Source organism: Hippopotamus amphibius, chromosome 17 (genome assembly GCF_030028045.1).
Source record: "Hippopotamus amphibius kiboko isolate mHipAmp2 chromosome 17, mHipAmp2.hap2, whole genome shotgun sequence".
Lineage (NCBI taxonomy): Eukaryota > Metazoa > Chordata > Mammalia > Artiodactyla > Hippopotamidae > Hippopotamus > Hippopotamus amphibius.
The window spans coordinates 46,530,555-46,544,953 of record NC_080202.1 but is presented as its reverse complement, the minus strand read 5'-3'; the positions used below and the strand labels follow the sequence as shown (position 1 = coordinate 46,544,953).

Here is a 14,399-nt window from a genome sequence, read left to right as displayed (position 1 = left end):
CCTGGGCCTCTTGAGTAGACACTGCCCAGAACCTTCCTCCTTGGGAAAGGCCATCTGGGCCCAGACGGCTGTCAGGCCTGGCAGATGCAGCCCCCAGGCTCCTGGGGTCGTCAGGACCCCACCTGTGCCCACCCCCACCCACCCCCGTCCGCGTTGGAAGGTGCTGCTCGCCGGCCTGGGCCTGCCCCCTGCCCCCCTCGGGTTAGTCCTGCAGCAGCGGTAGGTGCCGGGCGGGGGTGATGGAGACCAGGTCCAGCCCTGGGTCTGACCGTGGCCCGGGCACCCATCTGAGGGCATCGAGCTGTGAGCGGGGCGGAGGTGGGGGAGTGGGGAGCAACGTGGAGCAGCCTGTGGCCCTTCCCTCCTCTCAGGAAAGGCCCAGGCCCCGGGTCCCGGTCCTGCACTTCCGAGCCGCACGTCCGCCCTTTGTCATCTGCGTGAAGCTGGTGAGTATCGGCTGCGGTGCGTGTGGCCGGGACAGCCCCAGGGTCAGGAGGTGCTGTGTCACGTCCACCCGGGGCTGCGGGCGAGGACGGGAGGGGGTGACCGCTGCTCTGGGGGGCTGGGAGGGTGACCTGCATGGGGGCAAGGACAGGGGACAGGGCCGCCTCCAGCCAGGCCTGGGGTGTCGGGGGAGGCGGCAGGGGTGCCCCATAAAGCAGGCCATGTTTCCCGTGAGCGCTGCGGGGACAAGACCTCCCGGAAGCACCCGCGCCAGCCCTGCACCCCCCACCTCCATCCCCGCCGGGACACCACCGCCCCCGTGGTTTTCCCTGTCACACCCTTGCCTTCTCTCCGTATTTGCAGCCACACGGGACAGCTGCTCGTTTTTCGGCTCCGGGGTCCCGCAGTGAGGCCCGTGTGCTGGGTCCTTGAACTCCCACCTCCCCTGAGTGCGTCCCGTTTCCTGGTGTGCGAGGTCCCACCAGGAAGCCTGCCGGGGGCTCCGGCGATGGGGACAGTCTCCCACCTCTGGAGCCCCCTCCCTTCCCTGCCCCGCCGGTGCGTCCGTCTCTTCTCCTCGGCTTCCGGGAGGTCTGCGCTGAGTGCTGCTGGCCCGCAGTCGACTCGTGTCTGGCAGGTGTTTTCTCCCAGTTGTGACTGTCTTTTCACAGGTTCTTCTTTGAAAAATTTATTTTTAACACAGTGCATTTATCAGCTTTTGGGATGAGCAGTTTTGGTGTCCTCCCGCTTTGGAAATTCCTCCCCATGGTCAGAAAGATAGCTTGTCACAAATGCAAGTGTAGATACAAAGTGTCCTTAATCCACTGGAACTACAGGGCCCAGGTCAGCTCGTGTGGGGCAGGGCTGCCCCGAAGGGTCCCGAAGAGGGGACGGTGGTGGATGGGTGAGCAGGGCCCTGTGCTGTGCCACTGGGGACGTGGGATGACGCACAGAGGGGGACACGGTCCGCTGCTTCCAGTAGCTTCCAGCCTCTGAGGTTGGCACCTCGGTAACCAGAGTGCCTGGCCAGAGGCCTTCCTGGAGGTGGTGACTTTTGTGGAAGGGAGGCAGGTGCATGTTCACTCGCCAGAGTTAGGCAGTAGCAGCGGAGAAACAAGCAGGACATGCCTCTCGCCCCCACGTCAAGTGCAGACGCTCACTAAGCCTTGGGCTCAGGGAGCCTGTGGCTCCCACACACTTTCACAGCGAAGGTGGTCTGCTCTGTGTGCTTGCGGAGGACAGGCCCGTGGAGGGCGCTGGAGAAGGGGAGAGCCCTTTGTTTTCGCTTGAGAGAGCCCCCTGGTTTTGTTTAAGATCCCAGACCCCCTTTGGCACTGACTGGTGTTACTCACAGCTTCTAACTGCAGTTTACCATGTGGTCCAAGGCGCCTCCATAGGGGCCCCACCAGGCCAGCCAGGGCAGCACGTCCTGATGGGCGACGTTGCCTCCCTGAGGCTGTGCTCCCATGGGGCCCGAGCTCAGACACAGGGAACAGTGGGTGTCCTAGCGTGTTGGTCAGCCACAGTCCCGTGCGGGGCCGGAGCACAGGCTGGACATCCCGATTCTGCCCCTCACTGGAGGCTCCGCTTTGGAGAAGTCACCCAACAGTCGGGAAAGCGGGTGTGAGAGCGGGCTGACCCCAGGAGCCTGGCGCCGGGCATGGCCTCAGAGCCCCAGCTGGTTCCCGCGTGGCCAGGCGCAGCCCTAGCTCCAGCCCTGCAGAAACTATGGGGCAGTAAAGTTGTGGTTTCTGCTGCTTAGTTGGTGGAGACTTTACACAGCCACAGGTGAGCTGAACACTTGGACCAGAACAGAACCTCACAGGCACAAGAGGTTCTTGTTAGTCTGAATGAGGCCATGTGAAAATTCAGGTCAGATTTCTATGTGGACGTGTTTTCAGTTCTCTCGGATGCAGACCTGGGGCGGAATTGCTGATCTTAGGGCAACTCACACTCCCCCCCCCCCACCCTGCGGTTCCAGTTTCTCGCATCCCTGCTCACCTTGTGATGTATGTTTGTCTGTCACGGCCGTCCTGGTGGAGGAAGTGGCTCTCATGGTGGTTTCGATTTGCATCTCCCTGACAACTGAGGACACTGAGCAGGTTTTCATGGGCTTGTTGGCCATTTGTCTGCCTCCTTTGGAGAAGTGTCTGTTCAAGTCCTTGGCCCATGTTCTAATTGGGTTGTTTGTCTTTTCATTGAGTCCTGAGAGTTCTCTATATTTCTAGACACAAGTCCCTGATCAGATGCATCAGCAAATATTTTCTCCCATTCTATGAGCTTTCTTTTCACGCTTGTGATGATGTCCTTTGATGAACACAAGTGCTTAACTTTGACAAGTCCATTTAATCTATTTTTAGTTTGGTTGCTCCTGTTTTGGGTGTCATGGCTAAGAAATCATCACCCACTCCAGGGTCATGAAGATTTACCCCTGTGCGTTCTTCTAGGACTTGTGTGGTTCCAGCTCCTTCATTTAGGTCTTGGACCCGTTTTGAGTTGATGTTTGTGTGTGGGGTCAGGTAGGGGCCAGCTTCGTGCTTTTGCAGGTGGCTGTGCCGTGTGTGTCCCAGGGCCAGAGGGCTGAGTGGCTCTAGTCCCAACACGTCACCCAGAGATTTTCTTCTGCTTGTTTGCCAGTTTGAAACCTGCATTATTTAACGATCGCTACAGAACAAACTACAGACTTAGCTGCATACAGCATAGGTTTACTCCTTCACGTTTCTGGGGGTCCGAAGTCCAGACACCACAGATGGGTTTCAGCGTCAGGTGAGAGTGCTGGCGTCTGCCGGGGACTCTGCCTCATCAGGAGGCTCACCCGGGGCGTGTCCGCGTCCAAGCCCTCGCGGTCTGTTGTTGGAAGGAGTCCGATCTCGAGGGTGCTAGCCGAGGGCCTCTGCTTTGCTGGCGGTTCGCCACCCACACGACCCCCCACCCCACCCCCACCATGGCAGCTTATTCTGTGGAAGCCAGCAAGGGGCGGGGTCTGTAGCAAGACTCATGTCACACTCACATGTGACCTAATCACAGACGTGACGAGCCAGGGAAGGGGCTTCCTCGGGATGTGGGTGCTGTGAGGCAGGGTCATGGCCATCTGGGGCCTGCCTGCCACAGTGACGGACGCACCGCTCCTGTGGCCCTCACCACCTGGCTTTGGGTTTCCTGGTTTGAAAGCTACACAGATGACACCTAACTTTTCAGAGGACATGGGCTCGCTTAAGGGTCTACGTCTCAGGGACCCAAAATTGCCACAAAGTGGACACTCCCACCCATGCAGACCCTTCCCAGAAAGCACATTGGTTGGGAAGGGAACACTTCCCATCCTCGTCACTCACTTTGTGCCCTTGGAGGGTCCAGAGGTAGAAACACAAACGTGTGTGTGATTTTTTAAAAACAGCAGCATGTATTTAAAACAAACATCTTACAGAAAAACTCGAACGAACTATTTGGCCAATCCAATCCATTACTACTTCTGTATTTTGCTTTTTTCACATAATAGTATATCTTGAAGTTAATTCCATATAAATCCACTGGCGCCACCTAACTCTGTTGTTGTTATCTATTCACGAAGGAAACTTTCCAGCACATTTCAGCCAAAACAAGGAAGCCAGCCCCAAGCCCCAACTCCCCCAACCTGGGATCGAGGCAAATTCTAGCCTTGTTTCTTCATTATTGTTTCCTGAAAAGATTAAGAGCTAAAAAAAAAACTACCATGACACCACTATCTCACCCCAAATGTCCAGCTCTCCCATCAGTGTTGAAATCTCTCTAACCGCCCTGTTACATGTGTTTTATCTTTCCATACTTGCCTGTTGGAATGCAGACCCAGCGTGACCTCTGTCTCCCTCACTTTCTTACAACCTGTTTGTTGACGAAACCGACTTGCGGTTTAACATGTTTCCCGAGGCTCAGGTCCGGGGTCCGTTCTGCTGGCAGGAACTCCTCCTCCATCACTGGCTGAAGGAGCTTCTGAGGGGTTCATGTAGCTCATTTTAAAGTAACTGCATCCCACTCGATTATATGTATGTTTCATACATTTATTATCCCATTACTCATCGATGTACCTTTAGGCCATTTTTACTGTTCGCTGTTAAAAATAATGCTGCCGTGAATATCTTTATTTATGCATAATTTTGCTCAAGTGGCTACACATGTGGGAGAAACGTCTGAAAGGTGCTGTTCAGAGTGTGCTTGCTGTCAGCTATGAGACCTGCCATAGAGACCTCCGTCCCTGGAGGCTGAGCCAGTTTACACCCCAGCAGTGACCCTTCTCCAGCAGTGTGAGCCGACCTACCACCTTTGCAAACCACAGGGGGAAACAATAAGGTTACGGTTGCAGTTGGCAGTATCACATCATGGGTAAGGAGGGTGTCTTTCCACGTGTCTGTCATCTTCTTTGTTGCGCTTTTGGTGAATTATCCTTCTCATTGGCCCATTTCTCTATTGTTCTCAGTACTTTTCTTTACATAATAACAGAAACAAACTATCTGTGATGTGTTGCAGATTTTTCTCTGTGCCATTTAACTAAACATATTTTTTGCCGTTTAGAACTTTTAGATATAATCAAATTAATTATTTTCTTTTATGACTTTTGGGGGTTTTATTCATTCTTAGACAATCATTCCTCACTGTGAAATTTAAAAAAAACAGTATCCAAGTCTGGTCCCCAGATTCCTGTTTTCTCTCTCTCTCTATATATATATACACACACACACATACATATATACATTTGACTGCGTTGGGTCTTCATTTCTTTGCGTGGGCTTTTCTCTAGTTGTGGCGAGCAGGGGCTGCTCTTTGTTGCGGTGCACAGGCTTCTCATTGCAGTGGCTTCTCTTGCTGCGAAACACGGGCTCTAGATGCTCAGGCCTCAGTAATTGCAGCACATGGGCTCAGTAGTTGTGGCACACGGGCCCTAGAGTGCACCAGCTTCAGTAGTTGCAGCACGTGGGCTCAGTAATTGTGGCACACAGGTTTAGTTGCTCTGTGGCCTGTGGGATCTTCCTGGACCAGGGATCAAACCTGTGTCCCCTGGGTTGGCAGGCAGATTCTTAACCACTGAACCACCAGAGAAGTCCCTTTCCTTATATTTTTGATACAACTGGAATTTATTTTGTTATAAAAAGATTTTCTCTTTCCATTAGGATCCTTAGTTGTCCCAGTATCACTTGGTGAGAAACCCAAGTCTTTTCCAGTCAGGAAATGCTGCCTTTGTGTGTTGGGTATGAATGTGCATCTGGAGCTGTTTCTGGAGTCCTGGCCTTTTCCTGCTGATCTGTCTGTTATGCACCATTACTGACTGTAGCTTTACAGTGTTCACCACTGAGTAAGGCTAGTCTTCCTTCATTAGTCTTTTTAGAACTTTTCTCACATTTTTTTCTTTGAATAAACTTTATTGTTAACTCTTAACACCTTCAGAAAATGGCCCGTGTGTGGCCTACCAGCTGCTTTTGTAACTGAAGTTTTACAAGAACACAGAGGACATATGGCCACAAAGCCATAAATACTACCTGCCCTTTAAAGAAAATTCTGCAGCGTCTGTTCCAGAACCTGCTGCAAAATTCAACAGGCAACATGCTCTCCCCAAGCACCACCCGATTCTGTACTTTCTCCACTAATCTGTTCAGCGCAGAGTGCGTTTGTGGTTCATGTGACAGAGTGTTCCCTGGGGTCCAGTCTTCTCCACGTTGTGTTTGAAGCTGGCTGTCTCTTCCAGTTGGCGTTTTGGGATCCAGTCGTGGGCGTCACACCAAAGCTTCTCGTGCAGGGTCCTGACGCTCTGCGGGTTGTGGGGTGGCCATGTCTTCCGCTTAGCTAGATAACACCCAGCAAGTGGCCAGGCCGGGGACACACCCAGAGGCAGGGAGGAGTCCCAGGCCCCACGACTGGACGATGGGGTTTGTTTCCATGTGATCACGGCGTGTGGATTTCCTCTCTCCTGATGTTTCTGATCAGGTTCTTTTCTTCGTGATTGTGTATCTTTTCCTGACCTGCAGGTGTCCTCTGTAACCTCTGGGTTCTAGTCCTTGTTGGTTTTATGTCTGACCTTTTTATTCTCTTAAGGAGGTATGTCCACTCATGGAAGCATCTAACGTGAACAGTCTTGCAAAGTCAGAGTCCCCTTCCCAGGTCAGGGACAGGTCTACCTTCCTGGCGGCCCCTCTACAAGCCCAGGTCTCTGGCCGGGCTGGCCCTGAACCCACGTGTATTTCCTCTGAAAACTCACAGACAGATAATGGCAGGAGAAAACAGGGACCGAGAACGGATAGCAGGTAGAGGACAGAATGTGGACATTTCAGGTGTTTTCCAGGTAGGATGGTTTTCATTTAAATACTTCTAGCAAAGCCCAGGTAACAGCAGTAAGAGGAGCAGAAAGAGCCCAGGACAAGAGTGATTCTACATGTTGGATCCAAGGATAGAGGGATGGTACCCAATGGGAAGGAATGTGGTGGTCAGGCAGCCCCTCCCACGTCCTGCTAGAGATGCCCCCCCTTTGCTGTTATGGAAGCAAGAGGGGCCCCGGCAGGTGGTGCTGGGACGAGGCACGGGAGCCTGCAGGTGCTCCCCAAAACCCCACCATGAGGTGGCCTGGCCGAAGCAGCACCGGTGCACAGGCCCAGCTGAAGGGCTGGCGATCGCCCCCCCACCAGCTGCACCAACAAGGGTCACAGGGACGGTGTGGAGCCTGCCTCCTGCAGAGCCGCAGCCGTGTCTCAGCCGCAGGGACGGGGTGGAGCAGGAGGGGCTCTGCCAGCAGCCGGTTGTTGAGTCACAGGTTCTGTCCCCAGGGCCACCTCCCAACTCTGGCCCCTGCAGAGGGCCTGGGTGTGGGGCAGGAGGGCCACCAGGGAGACCCCAGGATCAGCCAGGATGGGGGAAGCTGGGCCTGCCCTGGATGAGCGGAAGGGACTGCCCGCGAGAGCCTCACCTCCTCCCCGGAGTCCCTGTGGCGGGGGCACCTCAGAGGACCCCCCTGCGCCCAGCCTCCCTGGTGACCAGTGGGACAGTGGCCAGCGGACCGCAGGTCCCCTTCTGGCCCGTGTCTCCTTTCGGTCCCTCTCCTCTTAGCAGTGGAACAGAAGTTCATCGTGGAGCAGCCGACAGGTGGCCACAGGCAGCCCCAAATGCCAGGCCCCCAAGGGAGGGTCGTAGGGTCCCCAGCGCAGGCCAGGGGAGGCCTGCACAGAGCCAGGCCTGTCGCTCCTCCCACAGGACCTCACAGGGGGAGCATTTGAAGACAACCTGAGGTCGCTGCAGCTGCAGGAGGGCCGGGATTTCCTTCACTTCAGCTGACGGGCCCGTGGCGGCTGCTCCCAGGTACGTACGAGGCCCCCGCGGCCGCAGCCCAGGGTCGAGGGCAAGCAGTGAAGGGCGGCCCTGTGGCCCCCGAGTTGGGGAATGTGCCCAGTAGGGGGTGGTTCCCAGGTGCCCCACAAACCCCCCTCACCGGGAGGGCGTGCCTTCATGTTCTTACCGGGTGTGGCTTACGTGTGGTAAAGCACACAGCCATGCGCACAGCCTGAGAGGTGCTGTCCACACCCCACCGTGGATCTCTGACACGTGTCCACATGTGTGCACAGACACCGCAGACCAAGATGTGGCGCAGCCCCTCTGCCCTCGGCGGGGGCTTGGCCACACACCGCACCCTCCCCAGAGGGCCTCCCTTGCGCCTGTGGCACTGGCAGCTCGTTCTAGTCACTGCACGGCTCCCCACGGCTACGAAGCCCAGCGCCTGCCTCGTTCCCGGCTCTGACCACAGTGAAAAGTCTGGTCCGCGTCTGGGTGGACGTGTGACTCCACCCGTGAGCGGTCTGCATGTGTCAGAGCTGTGGACTAGACAGGGCCCAGCTGGGGGACAGGGGCTGCGCGCTCCCAGCCTGTCTGGCGGGGAGTCAACCCCTCGCGGAGCGTGGCAGAGACCCACGGGTGGGCGGAGGGGGAGGCTCCGCGGTGCCTGGCGGGGGCCATGGGCGCGAACGGTCAGGGGAGCGCGTCTCTTTCTCCTGTCGGTCCTACGTGGGAGGTGTGGCCGAACCTGGGGAAGCTGGCAGTTCTGACCACATCCTGGCTGCTGGGGGCTGGAGGCTAAAGCAGTTCTGTGTTGAGAGATGGTCTGGCGTCATCCATGTGTACATTTGGTCTCTCAGTCCCAGGAGCCCAGTGGCTTTTCCCTAAAGGTGATGCACGGCTGGTGCCCCTGGGCCTGTCTCCTTGATCCAAGAACAAATCACTGACGTGCTTAATCATTAGTGCCGTCAATGCTGGAATGAGTGATGATTCCCAGTGATGGGAGCCCTGCCCTCACCGTCCACGTGAACAGGTCACGTAACTCTCAGGTCTGAGTAGGGTTGGGGGACTTGAACAGTCAAGAGTGGCCTCATCATGGAGTCATGTCTGAGTCAGAATTCCCAGCTTTGGTGACTTTAAAGCATTAGGGTCTCTGTGTGCAGAGAATATCAGAAGACCCTTCCCAAAGCCCATGAGGTCTTGATCAGAGGCGAGAGGACTGGTGTTCTGGCCACAGGACTCCAGTACCTTCTAAAAATGCATGTTTGTTTTTATACTGTATGCTACTATTGTCCATTAAAAAAAAAAATTCTACACGCTTCTAAAAATCCACACAGAGCCACTATTCTTCTTGTTACATGGTCATTGTTTTCTCTGCCCAACATTCTGCCTTGCATCTGCATTCAACCGGGGTCATCTTCCTGCTCTCTAAGCATTACCTGCTAGAATCTGCCCCCAAAATCTGCCTGAAGATATTTTTGTCATCACAACTGGGAAGGGAGTTTGCTACTGGCATCTAGGTTGTTGCTAAACATTCTGCAACACACAGGACAGTCCCCACAACAAAGCGTTATTTGACCTCAGATGTCAACAGTGTCAAAACTGGAAACCAGCAATGAGTTAAGGAGGTTTGTTTTATCTGCAGCGACCTATTTTGTTCTTCCCTGAATGACGGCTGTACTAGGTTCAGTCCAACCAAGGCAAGTTTTCTCTCAGCTCAATGAGGATCTCATTCCAATGTTAAGTCCCCTGTTGCCATCCAAGTGGGGCACCTGCCCAGACCACCTGGTCTCCCAGCACTTGTGCAGTTCTCAGCCTGTCCTGTTTGGGATGTTGCTGGGCTTCTATCGCCAAGTATGTGGCACTGCCTCCTGAGACCCCAAGTGCACACAGGGCAGGCTCTCTGGTGTCTCTTGACTTTGCTTTCATGTTTTCCAGTTGTTTTTCTGGATAAAATTCCTTCAAATCTTCCAGTTCCCCAATTCGCTCTTCAGCCGTGTTCAGGTGGTTTAATTTCATCCATTGAGCCTTTATTCCCTGAATCTCTTTTTGATAATTTCCAACTCTTCTCAAAACTGAATTCATTTGTTCTTCTCTCTCTGTAGGACTCTCTGCATCCTTCCAGAGAGGGTTTTGTTCGCCTCTTCTGCCCAGTGTCTATCAGCACCGCTGGCCGGAGGGCCAGTGTGACCACATGTCCTTCCGCAGCACTGGGCAGAGACCAAGACAGGTGTGCTCCTTGGGGGGACCTAGTTCTCACTCTCCCTGCTGTGGAGGGTATGGCTACGTAGGGCCCCAACTGTATGGGGGGTCTCCTACTAGATGTGACCCTGGGCCTTTTGCTGTCACAACCACACTTCCCAACCAGCCTCCAGGGCTCAGCAGACTTGGATCCTGGGGGCTCCACGGCCCTGTTCAGTGGGAGGGTTCCCTGTGTCTGGGATGTCACAGCCCCACCGCTGCCCTCGCACATCCTGTTCCAGGCATGAGGCTCCTTGCTGCTCTCGAGACTCACCCACCTCACTCCCGCTGGGGCCACGGGTGCCCTTCTCTGCCCTCTTCAGGGGTCTCCTGACTGTTCCCTCTACCAGGCAGCAGCCAGCACTGTCCGCCCCGACTACCCTCAGACCACCGCTTTCCACGCTGTCCACCTCTGCTGTCATCTGCTTCCAGCCATGTCGTCAGCCACGAGGCGGGAGTCCCCACAAACTCGTCACCTGGACCCAGGTGGGCTCCAAGCGAAGACGGTTCCTAGCCACCAAGCGCCTGGTGAGAGCTGGTGGTGACCAGCGGGATCTGACGTGGCTGAAGGTGTACGGGGCGGCTGGATGCTGCTGGCTGGTGGGCTGGCTTGGTTTTCCTCAGGTTTCAAAGTTAAACCAGCACTGAGAGAACTGCTTCAGGGTATAGTTTCATTGATGTGGTAAACTGGCCTGTCTCCACGTCTGAGAGGCTATTTCTTTGGAATCTTGGTGGTGGTTTTTCAAATCACGCTAAAAACATTGCGTTTTATTGCTCCTGAAGAGCTCTTTGCTTGGTCTTCGCAGCCGAGGCCCAGGTGCTGCTCTGTGGGCTCCGTCTGCTGCGCGGATACACGTGGGGCCTCGTGTGGCCGCCCTGTAGGAGCCTTCCTGCCAGCGTGGCCTTACATGGCCTGAACCTGGCCATCCAGGACTCCTGACCGTGTGACAACATCCACCAGCCACAGGCTTCTGGCTAGTCTTCCATCAAAAATGGAAAATTCTCTACTTATTTTCAAGAGGAGGCATGTTTTAGGGCCTGAATGAAGTAAAAGTCAATCCACAAAGTTAAAACCGCACATAAGCCTAACAGGGGCTTCCACTCTCAGGGAAGGTCAGTGTTCCCGGCACGTCCAGTGGCTCAACTAGGGCAGAAGAAACTCATTTAGCAAAGGCAGCAAAAAAACACGTCTCAGGGTGGCACCCAACGCCTACCACGGCCTCCAGCCATGGACCCAACCGTGCACATGTCCCATGAGGGGCAGTCTGTCCCGTGGCCCAGGCACAGCAGCACCGTCCTGGGCCCATGGCCCAACAACTTCACCGCAGACGTTCTGACCTGCCCGTCCACATCTCTCCTGCATCCAGACCTCAACCCATGAAGCAGCAGGCGGAAGGGCAGGGACGGCCCCAGGAACCTGCCCTGCGACAGCTCCCACAGCAGGCGGCCCGACCCCTGGGCTCTGAGACCAGCCCCTCGGGTGCTCAAGTGGGGGACCTTTATACACGTCAGCCTCACTGACCTCTGGGCAGGCCAGCGTGAGCGCCAGCCCACGTGGACAAAAGCCGACAACCCCTTCTGGTTCCAGCTCCCCCCGGTGTCAGACACAGACAGACACAGAGCTGCTCAGCACATGATTTTATAAGATGTGGGTTCAAGATTAGGACAAAAGCACCAACCGTCCAGGTCACTGGGGTGCAGGACACGTGAGGAAATGCCACCTCTGGGTGACAAACTCCAGGTCCCTCACACGCAGGAGCCAGGCCACCGTCCATCCGGGTCTCCGTGTTGACCACACCCAGGCTCCTCCTCCTGGCCAGGCAGGTGGACACGCGCGCTCAGCTCCCAGGACCAGCCTCAGCGGACGCCGGGCTGCGGAGGACACGTGACAGGGTCAGGCCGGTCAGTGCTGTCTCCCCAGCCCTCCCTGGGCCCGTTTTCCTGCAGGAAGCTGCATCTGTGCCTTTTTCCTGAATGTGCCGGGAGCCCTGTGGCCAACACAACCTCTGGGCAGCGAGCAGGTGGGGAGGGTGACTGTACTGTCCCCTCAACTTCATCTATCTGTGCGACACTTTCCTAATAAAAATGCAGGAAGCACGTTTCCTTAGGAAGCCGGGAGAGTCGACGCTCAGCCTGCCCCCACCCTGCGACGGAGGGGATCCTGTAGGGGCCCCAGAGGAGGGCCGGGCAAGGCAGACACTAGTACGGCCTGGGGCAGGGGTGGGAAAGACGTCACTTCAGAAATAACTTAGCCACAAGGAGAACACGTGAAGAGTTAAAAGCACAGCGAAGAATCGAAGGACAATGAAGAGAGAGGTGGCTGAACGGGAAGACAGGCCATGACTATCCACGCCCTGGGAAGCAATGGTGCCCCAGTCAGACCCTCCCCCACCCCCCGCCGACCCCGTGTCGCCCGTCCTGACTGCAGTCCGTCGGGGAGGAATGCCGTCCTGACAGGCAGTCACTAACAGGACGGCAGGAAAACTGCAGGAGGTTAACAGGAGGGGAACTGGAATGATGAAAAATGTCATTAACCAACCCAAACAAAGACCAGAGAAGAGAAAAGAAACAAACAGGGTCAAATAGAAAATGGAAAGATGGCAAACTAACCCAAGAAATCCAAAATCACACATCCAGCGTAAGTGGACAAAACACTCCAATTACCAAAAACAGTTAAACTGGATTGAAAAGAGATAAGACCTATCTACCGTTTATAAGAAACATTTAAATGTAGGAACACACAGAAATTGAAAGTGAAATAACGAGAAAAGATAAACTACATAAACACTAATCAAAAACTCTGCTGTGGCTCTATTAACATCAACCAAGGAGACTTCAAGGCACGAAGCATCATCACAGATAAACAGGAATGTTTCCACTGATGGTCAGTCCGCCAGGGGGATGTCACACACACACACACAAGCACCTGTAACACAGCTTCAAATGCATCACAGAAGTTGAGGAAAAAAAAGAGAAACAGATTTTCCCGAGAACTGACAGGACAAGATGACAGCAAAGTACAGCCAGGCAGGGTTGGAGAGCCCCACACAGCGCCGTGAAGGAAAACACACACCCTGAAAATCCATCACTTTCCTCAGCCGCACCAGAGAACGGAGCCCCCCTCCCTCCAAAGCTAGGAGACGGAAGAATCACGGCCCTGACCGGCTTCCCTGGAGCTGACTGTGGACCAAAGACACACTTAGATGGTGACGGACAAACAGCTGGTGGCCGAGCGCGAGCGGGCACAGGGGTCTGGAGCCCGTCTCCGGGGAACCCACAGCCTCCTGTGCTCTCCCTGAGGGTGGGGACAAGGACCCGTTGCTGCAGCGGACGGCTCACGCTCTGGTTACTCGGCTGCTGTTCCCACAAGGCTGGCCTCCAACAGAAACGTACACAACACAACAGGAGGCAAGAAGCAGCAGTCTGAAGAGACAGTGCAAATGTCAGAACCAGACTCAGAAATGGCAGAGACGCTGGAACCATCAGACCAGGAATTTGAAACAACTGTGATTAGTACACCGAGGACTCTACTGGACAAAGTGGAAGCCATGCAGGGCCAGGCGGGCCGTGTACACAGAGACGGAAGGGCCAGAAACCACAAACACCGTGACTGAGACAGATGCCTCTGACGGGCTCATCCTAACACCAGATGTGGCCAAGGAAAGAATCAGTGAACTTGCAAGAAGACAGGTCAACAGAAACTTCCCAAATTGAGAGGCAAAGAAACAAAAATGGGGGAAAAAGAAAAAACAGAGAAAAAGAGAATATCCAAGAACTGTGGGACAATTACAGAAAGATGTGCAACATCTCTGCTCCAAAAGCTATAAACACACCACGTCCACGATCAGGAGTCAGAGCAGAGACGTCACTTCTTGCCAAATCGATCTCCAGGCTGCAGGCAACCTTGGCCAAACTCCTGAAGCATGAACTGACAAGTCGATCCCGCAGGTGTGGTGGGAACCCAGTGGCCGAGAAGAGAAGACAGTCGTGAGGAGAGAAGACCCGTAGGGTCGAGGCAGCTGGGCGCCGTGACCCGGCGTGAGACCCCAGACCATCCCTGCACATCTAGGACTGAGACCTACATCTGTGTCTGTAGGACGGGCTGGGCTGGCTCACAGGCGGACAGAGACACCCAGAGGACAGTCAATCCCAGAACAGAGCCGCATGTGTGGCCTGATGACTCAACACAGCCAGAAGGGAGCTGGGTCAGAGAGATCGTGAGGCCAAATGTAGGAGGTGAAACAGTAAAGCTTTTAGAAAAAAACAGAGACTGTCAACCCTGGAGGAGGTCAAGATACCCCAAACAGGATGACACCAGGTCTAAGGACGAGAGGGCCGTCCCTGGAGGAGGGAATGTTTGCAGGACGTGCGTCCAGAACAAGGACCCTGGAGACATAGTATAAAAAGACAACCCTGAGAGAACGTGAAAG

The 14,399-nt window shown here is 54.9% G+C and overlaps 2 protein-coding genes across 9 annotated transcripts in view; one reads left to right on the top strand and one right to left on the bottom strand.

The window, feature by feature from the left end:
- The window catches only part of B3GNTL1 (UDP-GlcNAc:betaGal beta-1,3-N-acetylglucosaminyltransferase like 1), a 117,583-nt gene extending 105,963 nt beyond the window's left edge, over window positions 1–11,620 (top strand). For 4 of the 6 annotated variants that reach the window (XM_057714667.1, XM_057714666.1, XM_057714668.1 and 1 more), the window contains one exon: window positions 372–1,143. In XM_057714667.1, the coding sequence (XP_057570650.1) occupies window positions 372–854 (483 nt within the window). In that variant the 3' untranslated portion in view covers window positions 855–1,143. Of the gene's footprint in view, window positions 1–371; window positions 1,144–7,653; window positions 7,759–9,833 lie in introns of those variants that run through there. The other 2 variants (XR_009049930.1, XM_057714669.1) reach the window with 2 other exon arrangements.
- An 85-nt stretch (window positions 11,621–11,705) lies between these two features.
- The window catches only part of TBCD (tubulin folding cofactor D), a 165,362-nt gene continuing 162,668 nt past the window's right edge, over window positions 11,706–14,399 (bottom strand). For all 3 annotated transcript variants that reach the window (XM_057714659.1, XM_057714661.1, XM_057714660.1), the window contains one exon: window positions 11,706–11,841. In XM_057714659.1, the coding sequence (XP_057570642.1) occupies window positions 11,827–11,841 (15 nt within the window). In that variant the 3' untranslated portion in view covers window positions 11,706–11,826. The remainder of the gene's footprint in view (window positions 11,842–14,399) is intronic.